Source organism: Syngnathus scovelli, chromosome 3, assembly GCF_024217435.2.
Source record: "Syngnathus scovelli strain Florida chromosome 3, RoL_Ssco_1.2, whole genome shotgun sequence".
Classification (NCBI taxonomy): Eukaryota; Metazoa; Chordata; class Actinopteri; order Syngnathiformes; family Syngnathidae; genus Syngnathus; species Syngnathus scovelli.
In genome coordinates, this window is record NC_090849.1 from 14363944 (window position 1) to 14386886 (window position 22943).

At 39.3% G+C, this 22943-nt stretch overlaps 1 protein-coding gene across 2 annotated transcripts; it reads right to left on the reverse strand.

The window, feature by feature from the left end:
* Positions 1-397: 397 nt before the first annotated feature.
* zbtb34 (zinc finger and BTB domain containing 34) lies at positions 398-11902 on the reverse strand. Of its 2 annotated transcripts, none has more exons than XM_068650180.1 (2): positions 11831-11902; positions 398-6743 (listed from the first exon to the last, which is right to left on the reverse strand). In XM_068650180.1, exons 1-2 carry the CDS (start codon positions 11885-11887, stop codon positions 5187-5189), a joined length of 1614 nt encoding a protein of 537 aa, XP_068506281.1. In that variant the 5' UTR covers positions 11888-11902; the 3' UTR covers positions 398-5186. The 2 variants fall into 2 exon arrangements, with proteins under 2 accessions (XP_068506281.1, XP_049618774.1); XM_049762817.2 differs by lacking the exon at positions 11831-11902 and adding an exon at positions 11579-11791.
* Positions 11903-22943: the final 11041 nt, after the last annotated feature.

Consider the following 22943-nt stretch of genomic DNA (forward strand, 5'->3'; position numbering starts at 1 on the left):
TAATATTTGTCATTTTAGAAGAGAATACATTGCAATTCTTGTTTTAACAGCCTTTTGGTTTGCTAGCACTTTTTAAAGCGCAATGGTGGTTCCATAGCAAAACAGTAGGCTCCTTTACAGCCACGTCATTGAGGGCCATTACCCCCAAAAAGAGTGAGCCTACAATTGGTGATATATGGCTCCCTCTACAGGATGAAGTCATTCATCTACAAATGATTTTCAACTCCTATCCAAAGCAAAAAAATAAATAAAATAAAATAAAAAATAAATAAATAAAAAGTAATTACAGCAAATGTTGTGAAATTACTCATCTGAATGGTGTTAACTTCTAGTGAAAATCAGTTTTGGTACTCAACGATGCAATTAATAATGGTAACACAATACAAAAGACAAGAAATTGCCAAATCAGCGTCTTTATTTTACAAACGCATTTTTGTCTTGACATTTTTTTCCTTAATAAAAAAGCAATTTACAAGCTTAAGGACGAAAATGAAGCTGCACAGAATGATTATGAGTAAAATATATAATTTGAATAAATATACTTTTATTTCATGCTATAAAATAAAACTCAAATAAATGGCAATAGATACGTCAGCTTGAGCTAGCTTCATTTACTTCATAGTTGTACAAAACAGTAGAGTTCTGAGGTTCACAGTTGGGTTGTGAGGTTGTGTGGAGAGTGGACAAAACAGGAGCTGGGGCACATGTGCTGTCATGACTCGGTTTTTGTGGCCCTTAACCGGACCTCAAGCTTCAGCTCTGTGGAACATAATGGACTCATTGAGACCTTGAGGCAGAATGTATGGAAACCACTGACTGGAGGACTTGTTCCCCCACCTGAAGAGAAGTGCACAATTACGGACATAGGATGCTGCCCGATGAGACCATTTTTAAAACACTATACACCCTGAGTTGAAAGTTCTAATTTTTTTTTTTTTTTAAGCCTTGTTCCCAAATACATGAGCAAGAGACATTATAGTGCGTTGAGGGAACTGATGTTGAGTTTACTAACGTCCCTCTTATTGTGAACAATTGCAACAAAGTCTCTGCAACTGAGGAGCCGGAAGTGTCCACCAAATCAGAACATGACAACACACAGCCCACTCACAAAACATGGCTAAACAGCCCAAAAATCCCTTTCGTTATTTTGATACAGCTGGAGTTGCAACTCTGCCCAGTGCAGAGTAGATGACTGAGCCACATGCTCAGTTTTTCTGTTGCAGTTCACTAGAATTTGATCATTTTTCCTTTACTATATACACTGCGTGTATATATCATGAGAATTCTTTTTCTAAAGAGGAAGCCAAACTGTCCAAAAGTGTTCAGTGAATATATATATATATATATATAAAAAAAAGCAACGAATCATTATCAAATTTTCCTGGTTTTATTTTAATTGAATAGCTCCCTGACATTAAGTTTATTTCATATAACAGGCCAATATTTCAATAGGCTTGATGATCCAAATACACCACTTTTATAAAAGTTTATTGCTTTCTTTTAATAATACACAGTGGACAGAAACTGAGAAAAAAAAAAAAAAGCTACGGAAGACCTAAGATTATTTTTCCAAGCCAGTATCAGTGTTTGTAAACTACCTGAAGTGAGTTTAAGAGGATGAGCTGCAATTTCAAAAGTAGTCGGACAGCCTTCCCTGTAAACACTTCCTTTTGATTAGGTGTGGCCCGTATGGTATCTCCTGTATTGAGTGTGGAATTAAGAACTTACAAAAAGTCAACTAGAGTGTGTGTCTAGGTCAGTTGGTTGTGTGTATACTATGACTTAAGTAAATATAGCTACATGAAAAGCATTCAAACAATACCCCCGCCATTTACCTATACATGGACTTATATACTTACTTGATAGGAAAACAAAACCTTACTAGTTTTTTTTTTTTTTTAAAAAAGCATATTTTATCGAGGAAAAGACCCTGCCTAAGCAAATGAGGCCATTATAGCTGGATAGATACAATTTCCAGATGGACTGTAATGTACTAGTCATGAGAACTGTTAAGTGCGCAATCAATGACAAAATTTCAAAAAGAACTCAAGTTTCGAAAGTATCCATTGGCAATTGGATATAATTTTGTGGTTGCTAAACGTGCAATTCAACTACAGTATAGGGTACGCGGTTTTTTTCTTTCCTTCAGTTTATTTAAAATGCACACATACTTTACTAATTTTCTTTAAGCAGCTGCTCTCCTGCCTGTATGGGAGCAGGAGAGGGAAGTAGATTTGCGTGTTCCATGCATCTCCTTCCTTCATTCATTCATTGAAAGACGGAACAAGTACGGCACATAGATGGGATTGTCCTCACTGGCTAGAGTGGAGGGATAAACAAATCTCTCTCTGAGTACAACCCAATAGCCCCATTTGATTGTTATCACTTGCTACCTCAGATAGTCATTTGTCCCATGAAAATCAAATAAAATCAGAAGCAAAAAAAAAAAAAAAAAAAAAAAAGGCTTTCATTTGCTAAAATGGGAACAAGAGGGTAAGACATGAGCTGAAAAAGTACAAAATGGATGACACATTGGAGAATTCATTTCATTGTGAAACTACTTTACAATGTCGCTAGCTACGTTTCATCAAAATCTCTTGATTCAACCCATTTACAAAGAAATGAGGCACATTATTCTAAGTGCCAAACTCTAAAATGTAAAGCTTGTGGGAAGGCACTAGGTTTAAATGCCACTGGTTGTGAAGGACTCTTTTTTTTTTTTTTGTTTACATTGGCTTCACACAATTACATTACCTATTGCACACAATTTACTATCACTTATTTTATGGCTTAAATTAGCATTGCTAATTATGATGTTAATCGCAAATTGTTCAGATTTGTTGCAAATGATTGTTTTAAGTGGGGAGCTTACATTCTTTTCAAATAGTAATTAACGTGGCAACGTTTAATGAATAACCCATTGCTCTTGGTAAGCATTCACTTATGAAATACACTCAAAAATAGACACCTAAAAATAATGAGATAATCTTTGGTGTGAACTCATGGCACAAACATGAAGCAGCTTGTGCCTTTCACTCGCAAATCATTTCTGGGCAATCATTGGCAGAATCAGATTTAAAAATCAGTAGCGGACAAAAACAAAAATGACGGAAATAAATGGAGTAAACATTCATGTAAAGAGTACTGTTGACAATTTGACATTGAAAAAAGTGGTTATTAACCAAGACTTTAAGAAACAAACACCTATAAAAAAAAAAAAAAAAACAAGAATGACAACCAAATTCTATTGAAATTCACAATAATGAAATGTACCCTCTCAACTGCCTCGTAAAGATAATGACTGCAAATAAGAAATTTATAATAATGACCACCCTCTTAATCCAACTTGGCAAAACAATAGGTCATGTTGCTATATAGCAAAATTGCACCACAAAAAAGGCATTAACTCATTTGGATGGATAAGACAGCGATGTTTCAAAAAGAGACCAAGTTGCTGCGCTTGAAATGACCAAATAGCTATGAAAGGATAATCAAGCAGGCCTTACAAGTGCCTTTTAAGAATCAAAAATGAAAAATCACAATGGATATAAAACAGTCTTTATATACTAATTTCTACCCAAAGCCCCAGTCCCCATGGTTCAATAAAACAGTAAAAACACAAGAAGACATTTGCATGATTCGTAGCTATTAGTAATCTTGTGGTTGCAGAGTCTCATCATGTTGTAGTAACTGCTGCCAACTAACTCTTGACACTGCAGCATCGGATTTAAAACGAGATCAGCAAACTATCACTGGGACGTCAACCCCTTCCGCTAACTATGCAAAGTGCATCAATACTTTGTATCACATACTTTTGCCACCTTTAACATTTACGTTCCTCTTGTTTTAGCCACCACATGTCAAACAAAAAGTGGTACTGATTGCTGAAAACAACCTTAGTCTTTACATTAATAGTATTTGACCCACACCAATGCAGAGAAAGACGGCAGGTAGGATAGAATGGGGGGGGGAGAAAATAAAAAAAAATAAAAAAATACAATAGTACTTGTAAATAACGGAAGACAAACCATGTCAAAATGGCTGAGATTCCTTTGCGGCTTTTTGCATATTATTGATATTAGTACTTTTGCTGTACTGTGCGTGAACTGATCTGGAGTTGTTGCAACTGTAGTGAATGAAAAATGAGTTGTAGCTTACCTTACCTTACCTACTCCGGGTCAAAACAAGTTACACAATGTAAATATCAAATCCCAGTGTGGGTGAATAGGTGGGACTTCAAGTGAGCCCCCTTTTCACAGTTTACATATCTAAAACCGTGATTATATAACAGCATGCCACCAGTATTAGCGATGAGGTAAAAATTATGTGTTTTGTTGGAAAAACACGTTAGACAGCAAACCGATATTATAGTGGGCCATCTATTCTCTGTCTCTCTCTAAAGGGTTCAAAAACCAAACGCGAGGATACTAAATGTACTCTTTAGAAGATCACCTGCTTGTTAATCTAACCCATACAATCAACAAGGAATACTTCCCCTGTCTATGAAGGCTTTACAATGAGAGAATATTCTTTCAATGGTTTGTCAAAATACTGTACATCATATGCCCTAAAATGGATTTCGAACAGTGAACTTGTCTGTGCCCGGTAGGTTACTAGCTATGAGGTAGAACCAAGTAAGTTCCATTGAAGTGAGAATACTGTGATGAGTGTGTAGTTGGTTGTATCATGAGGTATTGAACGGATATGTCAGAAAAAGCTTTGCAATTTAAAAAAAAAAAAAAAAAAAAGAGGAAAAGAAAGGATCATTCTTAGTGAGTGAGTGAGTGACCTCTTGTGGCCGTATGTGCAAAAACAGGTCAGGTAAAAAGGTGATATGACAAGCATCTTACCAGAGCTTTCACATTTTCAATTATTGCAACATGCCTATATAACTCTGTAAATATGTTTCTAAAAACATGGAAAGATATAAAGAGAAATCATCTGGGTGGGAATAGAGATGGGCAGGGGGGCGGTGGTGTTTGGGGGGGTAGATAAATGGGATCTCAGCAAAAATAGTAAGATGTAGCTCCCGAAGTAACTCGCTTTGCTCTGCATTTGACACCCAGCGTTCACAAAATTGGTAGCACCCCTTAAAGAAAGACACGTCCATAGAAGAGGGAGCTGAAAAATCCGTAACATGATTTGAAATAAACATTTCTTAAAGCTTCTTGAACCTGAAGCAGAACCTAATAATCGCATCTGGATGCCTGAGCCTCTTCTGGACTGCATTTGGAACTCTCCTCCATTTCACTGGCTGGTGCCTCTTCTGCATATTGCGCCTCATAGGCTATCCCCTCAGCGGTGTCATCCTGGTCCTTCTGACCCGAGCTTCCCTCCGTCCTCTCTGGAGAGTCTATATGATTGCTGCCCTCGGACACTCCCATGTGCTTCTTCCTCAGGTGCTGGTTAAGGGTGCCCTGAAACGGGAAGCATTTTCCACAGATCTGGCAGTGGAACGGCTTGTTGTCTGTGTGGCCGCGGATGTGGTACTCCAGTTGGTCTTTCCTTGTGTACTTCTTGCCACAGAACTTACAAACAAACGGGGTGATGCCCATATGCAGGCGCATGTGACGGTCCAGGCTCCCTTTCTGATTGAAGGTCTTACCGCAGTAGACGCAAATGAGTCTTTCGTTGTATGGGTACCACTGACTCCTCAGACTGCGCTCTCGCACGTCGTTCTCTAACATTGTGGGTCCCACAGCGGGTTCGCTGTCATCTGCACCTTGTTTGATGTGACTCAGCACCGCTGCTGGGATGCCCAGGGGGCGCTTTGCTCTGGCTCTTCCACCTCTGAAGCCGCTGAGGATGGAACGGGACGGGCTGGAGCTGTTGAGGTTAACAAAGCACGGCGAAGAGAGCCCTGAGTAGGAATAGGCAGCCGACTGGATAACAGGACCGTAAGAACCCACGCTAACAGCCAGAACTTGCTCTCCATCCACCAACTCCGTGTGGTAGCCATCATCGCCAGCTGAGGAACTATCGGAGTAGGTAGGCCTCTCAGTTTTCTCTACTTTCACATGCACGTCCGTGACTTGGCCGTCTTTACCAATAAGTTCCACTTGCTCCATTTCTCCTTCCATGGGTGCATCATGCTCCGACACACTGTCGGTGCTGCCGCGATCCGATTGGCCTTCCTCTTGCTGCAGTCGCCCACGACCCAGGCCTTTTCCTCCAAGGTCCAAGCGTGCTTCGTTTCCAGCATGACTCTGACGGGAGTAGTAAGGGGGGGAGATCTGCGTGGGGTTGACAAAAAGGTTGCTGTCGTTGACTCCATTGCGACTTGTCTGCGAATCATCCTTCTCTGGGCTACTAACTGGGAGGCTTATTTTGGAGTGGATGCTCTCGAGGATCTGCGTACACTTGTCAATGATGACCTGCATCTGCAGAAAGCTGGCAGCAGTGAGGAAACTGATAATGTCCTTGAGCTGCAGGGACATATGGCCAGTGTAGCAGAATGCTAGAAGCTGCTCAAACACCTCAGGGCTTTTGATGACCGAGATCGAAAGGCCACTCATGGTGCTGAGAGCTGAGTGGTCTCGAAAGTAGGGTGAGCTTGCTGCCAGAACGGCCTTGTGGGCACGGAATGGCTGACCCTGAATATGGACAATGATGTCACATAACTTGCCCTGTAGTCGCAACTCATTGAGCTGGGTCAGGACAGTGTTGCTGAACTCCGGCACATCAAACTCGATGTAGCTGCCGTCGTCCATTTCTTGAATATGCTTCTCCAGTTTGTCAACCACCTGAGGGGGAAACAAACAAAACACAAACGTTTGTGAAGACACACAAAAGGGTTTGTTCATTTGACTGTGTCTAATTCAAATCATGTTTAACTCATATGATTAAAAAACATTTAGAAATGAAAGGTTTACTTTATAAAGTGATTAAAAAAGTTTTTTTTTTTACCAGAAAAAAAGAAGACTCTAAATTCCTGTGAAGCGGTACTGAAGTTTAACCAAGAATTCACGTCCACAGTCCTACCCAAACAAAATTTAAAAATTTTTAAACGATGTGTGTGGATTGCATACAACATTGCTTGCATTTTGTTTGGCCTTTTGTGTATTTTTTGGGGATCCCAAAACAGATTGAGCAAAAATGTAATGCTCAAATAAAATCCAGAAAATAAAATTATGCCCGGTCGGAAGTGACACGGAATTAGCGCGATTCCTGTTTAATAGGCACTACCGTATTTTCCGCACTATAAGGCGCACCTAAAAACCTCCAATTTTTTTCAAAAGCCGACAGCACGCCTTATAATCCGGTGCACTTTATATATGGACCAATATGGATTCATGGATGAAGACCAATTTATTAAAGTAAGCTTTACGTGTTTGTGTGTTGTGTGATATTAACGTTTGAGCAACGTTGAGTTATTGATATATTGTTATTGTTTTCACTATTTCGAGTGTTACTACATTGTGATTGCATTAATATTTGAGCAACGTTGAGTTATTTATTCTATGCGCCTTATAATCCGGTGCGCCTTATATGGACAAAGTTTTAAAATGGGCCATTCATTGAAGGTGCGCCTTATAATCCGGTGCGCCTTATAGTGCGGAAAATACGGTACATGTTTATTACCGCTTTTTGATTAATTGATTGTACTTTGCAAAAACTAAAATGGCTGATTACAGTACAGCGCTGCTATTTTGTTGAAGCTGGACAATACCTCCATATCATAATCATTCATTCATATCATTCTCCATATGCCGTTTCATAACTGCCTGTCATTATGAACAGCTGTAGAATTGCAGCTGTGCATATGAGCATTATAGAAATGGACTTAAATACTGCAAACTCCCTTTTCAGAATTTATAATATTTTTTTTATTTCAGACAGATCATGTGAGATTTCCTGGCATTTTGATTGGCCGTAATAGTTATAAAGCTATTCAGTTGTAATTCGAATTTTCAATCGTAGCCAAACTAACGTTTGATCGGGTTGTTCGGTGTGCGGGTGGCTTAATGCAGAACGGGTCCGGTAACATTGTTTAGGGTTGATAAAGGAACAACGTACAGTACACCCCAGACACGTAGATTGAGATGATAAGTTAACGCTATCATGTGGCTTTCTATGCACGGCGTATGTACTATGTAGGTACTGCTATGGCTCAAAGCTTTTCAAATTCCTTACAACTGAAGCAACAGAGTTCGGAATGTAGTTAGACATGACTAACATTTTTATGTCATCCTCTAGATTTGCAGGAAGTCATTTCACGCAAAGGATCATGGGGTGAAGGAATAAGGTGGGAACATTATGAAGAATGTTGAGAACCACACGATTGGCCATGAGCTGTCAGGTGACTAATAGAACACCATTCCCAGGCAGTTACAAGAAACATTATAGCCTACTATTTAAACTTTAAATAGCTATGGTTAGGCGGCACAGTGTCGCACTGGTTAGCACGTCCGCCTCACAGTTCAGAGCTGCAGGGTTTGATTTCCACTCTGGTCTTCCTGTGTGGAGTTTGCATGTTCTCCCCGTGCCTGCGTGGGTTTCCTCCAGAGGCTACAATTTCCTCCCACATGCCAAAAAATGCATGGTCGGCCAATTGTCCACTCCAAATTGTCCTTAGCTGTGACTGTGACTGTTTGTCTATATGCAATCCTATCCCTACGATTGGCTGGCGACCAATTCAGCCCACCGCCTACCGCCCAAAACAATATGGGAAAATAATGAACTCTTAAATTGAGACTTTTAAGGGTGCTTCATCAAAGCTAGAAATTCCAGCAATGTCATAAAAGTTGAATGTGATGCAGTGAAGTGAATCTGCCATGACTGCACAAACAAGTTTTTGTCGGGAACTTGGCATTATTTAAGTCCAAGCAATCAAATGGGCGTGTTTTGGAATTTTAAAGACAAAATGGTCACCACTAAAGAATATGCTTAAAGCCAGACTATTCTGTGTCATCTAAAATAATTAAAGGCAATAAATCTCTGAATTTATAGAGTACTTTAAAACAACTGTGGCTACATACAAAATGATGCACATCAAAAACAGTTCAAACAACAATAATACAGTACAGACAGTAAATACTCTGGTTTCCTCCTACATTCCAAGAACATGCATGGTAGGGTGATAGCCCATAGGTGTGAGTGCGAATGCAAATTCTGTCTGTATGTGCCCTGCAATTGGCTAGCGACCAGTTCAGGGTGTAACCTGCCTACCGCCCAAAGACTGTTGGGATAGGCTCCGGCACCCCCGCCGCCGCCCTTGTTAGGATAAGTGGTTTGGAAAATGGAGGGATGAGTTTTAAAGCATTGGTACTGAAAACAGACAATTGTTGAGTCATTTAAAATGTTATTAAAGTTCTGTTGTTTTTCAATTATTTAAAGTTGTTTTTCCCCAACAGTACAACAAATGTAGATCATAAATTGACACAGTGAACTACAAAAAATGGGCTCCTCAGTCTAAAGGGACAAACCTTAAAATGTACATGTGATCATTTTTAAGGAATGATCGTACATGTGGCGCATTATTGCGACTCATTGCTAAATGTGCATGTTCCAACAATGACGCAATTAATTGCTGCTTTTGTTTGGTGGCTGCCGGCCGGCTATTATTAGCGGCTAAACTGCTGATGTTAATGTGGACAGGCTGTGCAAACACTTAATAGCATTGTCATGCTTTCCGTTTCATCCCTTAGGTGCTATTTGTTATGATTCAACTAGTTTGTTGTATTGTATACCAACAGTCTGCCACACAAACGATGCGAAGAAACTTGTCACCCAGCTCTACTTGGTATTTTGCCTTTCGGAAGGTAATCGATCGGCTGGGGAGTTGTGGGGGACTGGCCCTCTGCTAAAAAATAAAAAATAGGGGTCTGTCTCTGTGCGGCTTGGTACCAAGTTGGGGACCAACAATAATGTTGCAGGCTTGCTTGTGAACCAATTAAGAAAATTTACAAGGAAAACGGCTCGTCGTGTTCTGTCCCTGACATCTCAGTTTGCGATCCAAAATTTGCTGAAAACCAAGGTCAATTTTTTTTTTCAGCAGACATCCAGAATTTCAAAATATGCTCTAATGTTGGACAGTGGACCTTTAATGCAAATAATTTCACACTATAACGGCAAAAAAGCATGGTGAGAAAGTTACGATAGAATTATATTTGTGCATGCGCGTGTGTGAATGTGCGTGTGTTGGGTAGGGCGTCTCAGAACTTTCAGTCTCTATAGCATCAAGAAGAATGAACAGTGGAGCACCAAACTTCATACAATAGTCACTCACACTCGATCCTTAAGTGCACCCCTAGTTTCAGCCAAATCCAAATTCAGCATGACTGCTTGAAGCTTTACAGAGTTATGATGACAAATAATTAGGCTATATCTTGTTTTACTATCTCATGAAGAAAATATTTGACGAGATTTTCTGCAGACCATATTGCAAAAGTATTCTCCATAATGGCTATTTTTTTTCTGACAACAAAACACTGTATTTGGCTGGCAGAACTCATTGTCTGATTTTCAAAATTCTCAGTGTGTTGCACTCAAAACTTATAGAGTAGTAACTATTAATTAGAATGATATATGCCAGTCTTCTCATGCAATAGTCAAAGGAAAAACAAAGCAGGTAAAACGTCACAAAAATCGGACTTAGTCTAGTGGCCTGGATGAACTCAGATGTACTGAATAACCCAATGACTTTGCTGGACTTTGATCTTTGACCGTAACATTGCAATAAGGAGTACAAGAACATGAACAGACATAATTACTGGTACCTTAGTGTTTTTTTGTTTTTCTGGTAAAAGCATGACGTTTAAAGTAAGTAATAACTACAATATAAAATATGTCTGGCTGGTTACCCAATAGGTCTGCCCCAGACAGTTTTGAATTACAAACTGACAATTCATGCTAAGGTTTTTTTAAAAATCGTCATAACAAGTCCATCGTTTAAACATTTGAAATCGTGGGACGTCGACTGTCGAACCAAAATGGAACAATTTTAAGCCCTGTCAAACTTTTATTACCATTTATTACAACCTAATGTGCGGGTAGCAAAAATAAATGGGAAGTCTGTTCATTAGTGGAGAAAACGCCAACTCAAAGTCCGACTGAGTAATATCAGCCGTCTCAATCACTGCTACATTAAATTGTTTTAACATAGTGTATGTGCATCGCTTCACAGGGCCGTGCCATAACGCGACCAGGCGGCATTCGAACATATGCTAACTCCATTAGCTAGCTTAACATTTAGCCAGCGTTTAGGGCAAAAACAGGGACGCTTCATACACCCCTCACTAAGTCCACGCACCCCAAAATAGTTTGACAGTCGGTTCACGTTGTACACACTACACACAAGATTGACAATCTTTTATGCATTTTCACAGACGTGATCGCGCAAAGGCACCATGTCGGCTGTCATCTAAGGTGGCTATACGGCTAGCTAGCTCACCAGGCAACTTAGCGATAAACCCATAGTAGCCAACGGCGGTGGCTAGCGCTAGCATGCGCTAGCATGCGATCGCTGGCACCACATTCCACCATTAGCAAAGTAAGACAGAACACACGTTGGCATGTCAAACCGCGGCAAGCCGCCACCAGTCTAAGCCTCAATTCAAACAAGCAGACTCAGACTCACCGTGCTGCAGATTGCCATTAAACGTTGTCCATTCCCCTTCAGTTCGCTAACAGCCACAGCCAGGCCTCCCCCCCTCTCCAGTCCAGATGTGTCAGACAGTTGCTGCTGCAATTTTTGCATCAACAGGAAGTGTTCTTTTGGCTCTTTGCATTCATTCTATCGGCGAGTTTTGCAGCAGCCCCTCCCTTGCTTACGCCGGTGCAATGTATAGCGACATATTCCCGATACATTATTCAAGTCATACATACGCACCATAATAAATAAAGACGTGTCGGGATCCAGTTTGTTCTCAACACACAAAGTAACCATGCGAATGTTCTTAATCTCATTCACTGCAACCGTGGCGTGCAATACATAATGTATAGTCTATCTTTCATTGTGCAATCTCAAGGAGCGTTGTGTGAAATCGTGTCATGGTGTGTACTAGTACACACTAGTTCTGGTGTTAATTTAGTGACAAAGCTACAGTGAAAAGTACATTGGTATCTGTGCATGCATATCAAACATGAACAAAGCTCACGTTGATATGCATATGTACCCGCGACAGCCAAAGTATCATTTCAGGTATTGCTATATTTACAAATGACCGTGTTCATTTGTAATATCTCTTGCCTTCAAAGCTTTATTAATTGTATTTTGTACATTTAATAACATCTAAGTTAAAAAAAATGCAATAAATTATACAAGATCATTTCAAATGGGAGCGTCTCTGCGTGTTAAAGATAAGTCATCTTTGAACCCTCTTAAAGTATGTTATATACCTGCAGATAGGTAGATAAATGTGGGCGGCATGGAAAAAAAATGACACTTTAGTCTTCTGCAGAAATGCCACAAAGTCTTCCGTAGAAATGCCACAAAGGGGCGCCAGAGACTAAATTGTAACAAACTCCCGAATCTATTGTCAGGTCAGTCGCTCATGTAACCGATCTAATATAAAGTGATCTTTAGCTGTAAGAGAAGTTCGGCTATTCCATTGTACGCCAATTGAACAGTTTGAATTATTGAGGTTGAGGAATGCTGTGGCAAACTGTCACAAACACAATAATTTTCTGTTTTAGCTTTTGGCTATTGTAAATTGATTGGAAATGTATTCCGCTAGGGTTAAGTCGATTTAATTCATCACATTTAGCGAAAGTGTAATTTCCCAACTGGATGGATGGATGGATGGATGGATGGATGGATGGATGGATGGATGGATGGATGGATGGATGGATGGATGGATGGATGGATGGATGGATGGATGGATGGATGGACGGACGGACAGATAGATGGATGTACGGATATTTACAGTTGTGCTCTAAATAAAGTTTAAAAATTGCATAAGTACATTTTACCATGCCATTATGAAACGTGAAATCAAGTTGCTTGTCTTATCTGCCAACCCTAATTCCAATGAAAATGGGTCATTTTATAAAACATGAATAAAAACAGAATACAATGATTTGCAAATCCTTTTTGACTTATATCCAAATGAATGCACTACAAAAACCAGTGTAACCTTCAAACTTTTTTTTTCTGTATATCTTCACTGAAGCTTTGTCGGTGGAATACTTTCCCATTTGTGCTTGATGTACCTCTTCAGTCGCTCTCGGGTCTCCGTTGTCGTGTTGTGCTCCACACCTTCAATGGGAGACAGGTCTGGACTTCAGATAGGCTAGTCTAGTACTCAGTCATGCTGTTGTAACGTGTGCAAAATGTTGCTTGGGATTGTCTTGCAGAAATAAGCAAGGATCACCCTAAAAAAATGTGGCTAAAAAATGTTGCCATTGGCACTAACACACCTCAATACCATCACAGATTCTGCCTTTTGAGCTTTGCATAGACAACAATCCAGATGGTCCTTTTCCTATCTAGCCTGAAGGACACGATCTCATGATTTCCAAAAACAATTTAAAATATGGACTGATCAGTCCTTAGAACACTTTTCCATTTTCCGTCAGTTGATCCCAGATTAGGGCATACTCAAAGAACCTGGCAGCTTTTTGGGGTGTCGGTCATCACTTTTGCATGCTAGTCTTTTTACTTGCATTTACAGATGTAGCAACGGGCTGTGTTAACTAATAGTGGTTTCCTGAAGAGTTCCAAGCCAATGTCAATATCCTTTATTAATCACACTGTTTTTTAATGCAGTGCTGCCTGAAGGATTAAAAGTCATGGCCATTGTAGTTTTGCCTTTCGACATTCATTAAGAGCCATAAATAACTTGCAATTGTATTTTGAGAAATTTAGTTTGAAACTATTGGACTATTTGCTTACACAGTTGTTCACAAAGTGAAGAACCTCACCCTGTCCTTGCATGTGAAGAGCTGATCCTTTCGGGGATGCTCATTTTATACATAATCATGACACTCATCTGTTTCCAATTAAATTGTTTGTCGACACTTCAAAACTGGTGGTTTCCCCTCATCCTTCATAGTTGTTTGTTGCCACTGTCCCAGTTTTTTTGTATCAAGTAAGAAGCATTCAATTTAAAATGAGAGATTCAGTGGCATTTTTCCCCAAATCTCGGACAGGGCAGACTCAAGATTTTGGATCAAGACCGGTCCAGACCAGGCTGATACAACTGTGATCAGTAAGAAGCAGATAGCCTGGATGTTGCCTGGAGTGCCACGCCCCCCTGTAAAAAGAGAATGAAGATGGAACACGCCCCAAAAATCACCTAAAAATGTTGGAAAACTCATCAGTAACTTAATTTGGTTTCCAAAACCACAAGGAGTTACACTGATATGAACTGTAAGCGGAAACAATGTGCAAATTCTGGCACAAGGTCAAGCTTTTATATGCAAATTCAAAGGAAGCATAAAGACAGGTAAAGCAATTAAATTAACTACACTGTGAAAGTTGGAATCAGAATATCCCATTCGAAAGCAATGAGTGAAAATTAGCTCTTATCCACTCTTGATTATTTTTGCTAATGTTCAGAACTAACAATGACCTCATATTACAGGTAGCCAAGGAGGTTGCGTAGTATTGTCAAAAGCAAGATAACACAATAATGAACAAATCAGGTATTAAACAAGCCCCAAGGTGTTACTTGGGATGCTCTTATGCAATGGAAATGTAATTCACCACTTGAGCTTTTGACGCACATACATATTCTAGTCAGCATCTGTATATGAAATACTCTATGAGTTTTTCTGAAATGTACTCTGAGAAAGTAAACAAGTGAATCCTGGGAAAAAAAATGAACATGTGCTCTGTGTGTGTGTTTGAATGTGAATGACAAGTTGGCATCACAAGTGAATTTCTGACCTAATCATGTGCAGGTGGATGATCAACCCAAAGAAAGAATGGCTTTGTCACCGCACGTGCTTCCTCGAAACAAGTCCCTCTTCTATGCTCTTCTCTGAATTTCCCTTCTCTTGATGCATAGTTGAAGGCTGCAGTCAAAGTTTTGTCATTAGAGATTGTCTGATTGGGAGTAATGATGATGCCATTGATAACATCTCAAACAAATTCTTTATCAAAGGCTTTCCTGTTGCACTTGTAATCTTTTCTCAAACGGGGCCTTGGTAGCCCTATGTGGTCTGCTTGAGCAGGATTTAATGGGGTTCCTTTTGGGTTGTGCAACTGCAGGTATCATAAGGGGGCTCCAGGTGGTGTGGACTAGGGCTCTGATGTTCTGTTTCTTTTTAATCCCAGATGACATTGCGAAATCCTGAAACTCACTGCCCCTACATATGAGTGTATGGGAGAGTAGAGATGGAAAGAGCACATATCATGTGTCAAACTCAACGAATAAGGAGCTCCACTGTTTAATGATAAGCCTGAGTCTATAGCACCGACATTTTATGAATTTATGCATTGTATGCCGACGCTTCAATGAGAAACTTCTTTGTTTATTGTCAATGAATCAATAAATTGTTTTAAACATTTTTGTTTCTTGTGCACGAATCATGTCAAAAGTCACATTTGTACAACATGTATATATATATATATATATATATATATATATATATATATATGTATATATATATATATATATATATATATATATATATATATATATATATATACTATATAAAATGAACTACAGATTGAATTACTAGTACATATACGTTATAAATACCAAATGACTAAAATATTTTCTACTACACAGTAGTACCTTGGCTACCTTGGCTGTCATTGCAGAGTGAGAACAATGATCTCCCAGTGCTCCTGGCCAGAAATGGTCCAAAGCTCACTGATGGAGAACATATTTCCCAGTAGCAGGTGTCTAAGTCCGTCAGTGAGTGATCCTCACCGTGACTGTAAATGAAAGAGTCGCCTCTTCCAGGTGCAGCAGCACCTCCTTAGCCCTCTCAGGTTCCCCCTTGCTGGAAAAACGTGTAAGAATAAACAACCCTACATAGTATCACATTCGATGCATATTTATAATATATTCGTTGTATTCAATAACATGCTCTTAAAATATATTTATTCACATATATATATATATATATATATATATATACTGCATCATTATTTAGTGGTCATTAAATTATTCTATAACATTGTCAGTCAGATTATAATAGAAGTTAAGATGCGCTACGTCGGTTCTTGGATTAGTGAATGTTTATCAAATGAAGTGTCCCGTGAGTTTGCACACATACACAAGGTGATCATAAATGACAGTGTTAGTTTTATGTTCATGTTTTGACAAATAATAATTAAAAACGATTAAAGCGAGCGCAGCGCAATACTATTACAATTTGGGCTCCAACTGTTGCAGTCGGAACAAAACCCCGGAGCTAAAGAGAGTTTTAACAGTTTGAAGCACTCACATTATAAGTATAATGAGCTCTCTGATGTGTCATATATTTGCCCGAGAAATCAAGCCAATTTGTGGAAATGGTGGCCCGGGGTTGCAAGAATACAGAGTGGCTTGTAAAGATGAGTGATATCTGGCACAGCATGAAGAGAATGAGAGGTGTGCTGCCTGGTGCTTAGCTCAAATGAAAGCTCTGATTAGTGGAGCAAAGATCAAAATGACAGAATGGTAGAGGCTTCAGCTGGCCCTTTGTTATTGATAAGTCTGTCATCTCTGCTGATATTGGAGCAGTAATGGCAGCTGATGATTAGGCCACTCCTGAGCTATTAACTACATTTCTTATCCTTTTACTGGGGCCCAAGAGGGCCGCTTTAGAGACAAAGGCCTCCATTATGAAGCTGCCTGCTTAAACGACATCCACCTGATCTAAAAGGCACAACTGTTACGACTTTCGGCCGCGGCCAAAGAGGTCTGGGATGAGTCAGGGATCGCAGTGCACGCCTGTTTGAAATGAAGGGGTTATGAGTGAGTAAACTGCTGAAAGAGGGCTGCAGGAAAATTACAGAAAATTGGCTGTTTTGTCAACATTTCATCAGAAGATTTACAGAAAGCTGAACCTCGGCCTTTTTCTTCCACTCTTTCACAAGGCGAAAGAGATTGAGTGGCAGAATTGACTGGCAAACAAATCTTCTCTTTATTTTTTTTCTCGCTTTCTCTTTCCTGCTGTTGACATGTCATTCAACATGATCTCCTTTAAGTGATCCTATATAGTTACAGTACATATGATCAACACATATTGCTGATGGTATTTTTTTCCCAGCAGACATATGGACATTGACAGTGATGAACAAAATGAACATTAGTAGATAGACAGATAGATAGGACAGATAGATATTTAGAGAATGTAGGCGTCAATTGTAGGTTTTCATGAAAAATTAGACTATAACAGATCATTTAAAAACATTGTATGTGTTCTATACACTACATCGTTCAACTAAAAATAAATCAAAATAGTCATTTAAATCATGTACTGTTCAATTTTAAACGAATGCAGTTTGTCATGTCATGTTTGACCTAGAAAATATTGTGTTACATTTGATTTTTGCTTCATAATATTTTTCTAGATTTGATCCTAGCTTGTTTTGCGCAAAGCCCCTCCAACCTCATTGCAATGTTTTTGGCATCAGCTCAGCCTTTGACTTTAGCCAACAAAGGCCAGCAGGAATCCAAGACTTGTTGATTTAGCCCCCAATGGCTGCAGGCAAAGCATCTTTCATTAACGTCTAAAACCTCAAGAATGAGATGCTGTCCTTCCGATAAGATCTGGTAATGCAGTAACATGGAATTATGGAAGAAGAAAATTGCCATTTTGTTTATAAACACCTGTGATCTCCCATGAAAGCCCCCTGTTCCCTAGATTGGGTGAGTCCCTGGAGAGGAGCAGGCCTTGGAACCCAATCCATCCTGCAGAGATTTTCATGCTGAAGGACTGACTTGATGGAGGGTCTGCTGTGGAGGGTCAACCTTGAGAACCACTGGGTAATCCTCTATGCCTGAAAGAAAGATTCATCCACCCACAAGAGAAATAATCGCAGATTGTGATCAGTAACTGCTTAATACAAAACCTCTGTGCAGTACTCCAAAGGTATTGCCACAACATTTGAACTGTTTACCTTATATTTGGGAAAATTACAGAGCTGCTTAGAGAACATATGACTTGTTCCTACCACTTCTTTAGAAGGAGTATTTGTTTACTCCTTAACATGTCAGAAGCAGTGTGACAGAACTGATGTGCCTTTGTCTCCTCTGGATAAAGTTCCTTTCCCACCGCTTTAAATTTTAAAGCGTTTGGCAAGCAGCCTGTGGCAGGTTCTCTTGAGGAAACCGAGAGGTAATGATGGTCAGTGGTGCTGTGACTCTCAGACTGTCTGTGTTCTGACATGGACATCAGAGATATGCATATTTTATAAGGTGTTCATGCTGGTGTAAAAGTGATTTCTAACTAAAATGGTTCTTGCAAAGAGGAAGATGGAATTTGTACACACACACACACGCACACACACACGCACACACACGCATACACACACACGCACGCACGTACACACACACACAAACACGCACAAACACCTTAGGAGTGACCTAAAACGTTTCTAAATAAAGGTAATGTTTCCCATTGAAATGAACGGAAATGCAATTAATATGTTCCAGATATACTGACCAGTGTGTGGGAAAAATAGATACAACAATATGATAAATTAATAAGAAAACACACTAAATGCAGAGAAAGAGAGTGAGAAAAAGAGAGAGAGAGAGAGAGAGAGAGAGAGAGAGAGAGAGAGAGAGAGAGAGAGAGAGAGAGAGAGAGAGAGAGAGAGAGAGAGATTTGAGTTCAACACAATATTTTGGAGGCTGGGAGACAGTAATTCAATTAGACAGGAATCCTTGCTCTTTCTTTAGGTCAAAGTTATCCATGTTAATCAGGAGAGACCGGAGACATATAAGCTTCTGGTTTCCTGCTGGCCCTCTTCTGTCTGTGTTCACTGCTACCAGGGTTTGCTTTTAATATGAAAAGCTGTGTCAATACAAACTCACTGTAATGCATTTGCAACATAAAGGAATGATTATGTGAAACCGTTCCATGTCTAACTTATTTACAATTACATATATGTAATTAACATTTAGTCGAATAAAAACATGCCTGAATGAACTATAAGCATTTGTGCAATGGAAATGGTTGTATTCAGTATAGAGTACTGTAAATTGTACATTTGTTGCATGTGCCCAAATTTAGAGATGCACAAGATTATATTTACAGCCTGTGGAAATACAAAATATATATAATTTTTAGATTTGAGGTTGATCCTTCAGTTTGTCACCTCAGCAGCCTTTGAAACAGTCTTCAGATGAATTAGTGGCATGCTATAGTATATGATGATTACGGCATTGGTAAAACAACAAATATTGTGCCTTAAGACTTTTACGCAGATTAAAATTTGTTTACGTTTCATTTAATCCAACTTTCACCGATACATTTTGTTTCACAGTGATATTCCTACACTGTGATAGATGCCTGTGTGGTTAGCTTTATATTGTTTAGTTGGCATTGTAAACAGTTCACACATTGCAGCTTCTCCTGTGTCCAATTCAAGTTATTGATGTTGGACACTTACTTCAAAGTTGCACTACTGTAGTTTGCCATCAACTGTGACACGGCTTCTGTTATGCAGTACCAGCCAACTCGCTTCCTCAAAAAAACATGCAATTGTCAATGGCATCATTGTCATTCTGACTCACTAATGATGTCGATAATTAGGATGTAGGCAAGAACATGAAGACCACAAAAATGTCTGCGGATAACAGAAACTCCTGTGGAATTTCCAAGCAGGTTTGACTGTTGACGTGAGGGCTCTGAATTGTTCTCAGAAGTACTTTGGGTGATAATAAGTGTCTACAGCAATGATCGAGTTGACAAAGCAATATTTCTGGAACAATTGAAACTGTTAAATAACGTGACAAAGATCTTGGGTGAAGAACTGATTGCTCAAAGTGTCTTTCTGATCTAAACAGTAATGAACTGGAAAAACTGTGTGTGCATGTGTCTGAATGTGATAAGAAAAAATGCAAAACTAACCAATCCGCTGCCAACACTGACATAAAGTTTACATATACAAAAATAATGTCTTATGAATTACTGCATCCATGCACGATTTATTCTTTTGTCTGTGTGTCTGTGTGCATGCGTGCGTGCGTGTGTGTGTGTGTGTGCGTGTGTGTGCGTTTGCCTGCGTCTCCTCGTCTTATGGCTGTGGAGGAATGTGCTATTCAATGTATTTCTTCTCCCGTCGCCTCGAGCTGCGGTGGTCCTGCGGCACCAGTCATGTGTCCACAGACACGCTGACTGGGCTCGGCCGGGCTCAGGTATCTCTACTAACCTCCCCTTTGTCCTGCTATAAAATAGCCCCTTTTGTTTGCTGTTTTCTGCAGGTCATTGTGAGGAGCGCCTCTTAGTGTCAGCTTTAATTCACATTGTAACCCTAGCCACGATGCCTCCCAATGATCCACGCCGCCTGCCTGGCTCTGAGTTGGTCCTTGGAGAGCTGAAGCTGCATTACACCCTAACATGACTGCACCCATGGGATGACTTTACAAGTTTGTTGCTTAGATATTTAAATAGCTCTTTAATTGACATCCCTCAGACCTTACTCAGAGCTCTCCTTTAGTGTTTTTTTTGTGAACATAAGGGAGATCTCTAATGTGAGTAAATTTTATTAATGCAAACTTACATGAACATGAACAGTATTTGAAATTCCAGGCCATTTGCAGTGTGCAGGATGATATTCTGTGGCCCCCTTCTTGACCTCCAAGTTTAATGTTAGTTTGCCCCCACCCTTTTTACCGTCTCGTTGCCCTGGGCTTTTTTTTTTTTAAATCACTGCGGTAACAACAAATGGAAGAGAAAAATATTCATGCCTAGTACCAGTCGTCTTTTTCAAGATATTTTGTAAGAGAACGGTTGGTGACAAAATCAATTCAAGAAAAACAAAAGATTGAATGTTTCTTTGTTGAGCACAGGGATACCTGACACGTCTCCAGTGCATACATTAATTATGACCATATTTGACACATACTGTATATTTCATTGAACAACATATGGGTTAATATATAGTAGGCTATTTTGGCTTCAAATTTGTATCTGACTTCATTGCTCCTCATGTTCAAGTTTTCTTGAAATCCTTGCCTTAAGAATGAATTTTAATAATGTATGAGATTGGCCAGTCTGGGTCACCCATTGCATAGCTGTAGAATATTTATTTGGGTCATACAAACATCATCCCAATTTACATCTTTGTCATCATTTTTGTGAAGTACACACTTGTGTTTCTTCAGTAAATGCAGTAAATTTGCAAAATTCCAGTCCATCTGTCTTCAGGGACATTCCACAAGGTTCACCTGTCTTTCCAAATCCTTCTCCTTTGATCTATTCACCTGAAAGTGAGGCAAATGAAGATGAACACCAAAGAGCCTGTTTGTTACACAGGTGCACCTTGGACTGGTTACAACAAAAGTCCTCTCTCCAATGTGAAGTTCAGTCATGCCAAAGGTTTTGTAGTGTCCAACTGGAATGCCCACCTGGGCCCGGTAACCAGTGCACCATCACAAGCCTTCAACACTGTTTCAGAGAATTTGGCAGAGCATCAGGCCTCACATATATGCAAAATATCAAAGATAGGATCAAGCCAGCAAGTCATAAGTCGGAACCTTAGTTTGTGAATATTTATTCGTATGGTCAATCTACCAAATATCCGCTCCTTTCCTGCATTGTGTTTTTAAGTAGGTTAGGGTATTGTGATTGACCTTTGGTGTCATCCTGCAAATGAATGCTTGGTTTTGTTTGACTGGTTTGCCAAAATCACAACTGTGCATCATCAAAGTTCAGTAATGAGAACTGGCATTGTTTTTATGAACTCTGGAATTTTCTTAAAAGGATGCTCTCATATGGTCATCAAATGGATAATGTGACATTTCGTCGTAAAAAAAAATCAAGTTATTTTTCCTCTTCTGATCTTAACCCAATATTTCATGATTTCGCTGGGGAGCTACAACCCGAGGGTCTGTCTGTCTGCCTGTCTAAGAGAAAAAGAAACAACAGGAAAAAGAGAGAAGAGGCCCATGTTAAAACAACAAACATCCTAACCTGACATCAGGCTCAGCAATGTCCTGCTGTATTTCTCCACTCATTTTTTTGTTCCCCTGAGGCATTTTATCAACAAAATCAGAACTTCCTCAAACTATCTCTTGGCTAAAAATAAATCATACTCAGTATTTTGCATGATGGAATTTCAAAAATGATTTCTAACAATAACTTGAAAAAGTATAAAAACAAATAAGCAGATGTGCTGTTAACCAAAATTTCCCCTCACTAGTAACAGTAAAAATCTGAAAATGGTAGTAATATTATTTTAGGATGAATAAATATACTAGTTGATCCATTCCACGTATTCGTGGCATAGCATCCAGTTATCCTGGCTTCAGATTTAAAAATAAAGGTTGTTTGAAACAAATCATCATGTAGAATGACGGGAAAAAAAGCACTATTTCCATTCATCTTCAAAGGAAATGATACTTAATTATTAAATGGTCATTATTATTTTGGGTGTAAGAAATAAAATCATGTGTAGCTTACCCACAATGCTATCTTAAGTACGCTGCTTGCCACAATACATGTAAAATATTGTCATATACTGCATGCATTTATATATTTTGCAGTTTCTGGTATCAGAAAATACATGACATTATACAGAAATGAAGGATGTGGTCAATTGATATTTTGCATGCTCTACGGTGCAATGTACTACATTAGGTCCCTAGTGCAAGTGTATATTATCAAGCTGACAGCCGGAGAAAAAAAAAAAGTAAAGGTAAAGCAATATCAAATGAAGTGTGGTATTCCAAAACAACATAATAGAAGGCACAGCAGTAGTGACAAGAGATTTAATGTACAGTAAATCAAATCCTATGACAAGTTTCCTTTTATCAGATGGGCTTCATGTCTTGTGGAATGGAGTGGAAGTTTGAGCTCGTCTCGGACCAGTTCTCCTCCACAGCTCACATTCT

What these genes read in the sequence shown, in the direction of transcription:
- zbtb34 (XM_049762817.2), bottom strand. Translation starts at nt 11,698, where the DNA reads ATGCAAAAATTGCAGCAGCAACTGTCTGACACATCTGGACTGGAGAGG. An exon ending in TAATGGCAATCTGCAGCACG is followed by an intron (nt 6,744 to 11,578) that starts GTGAGTCTGAGT and finishes TTTCCCCCTCAG; the next exon opens with GTGGTTGACAAACTGGAGAA.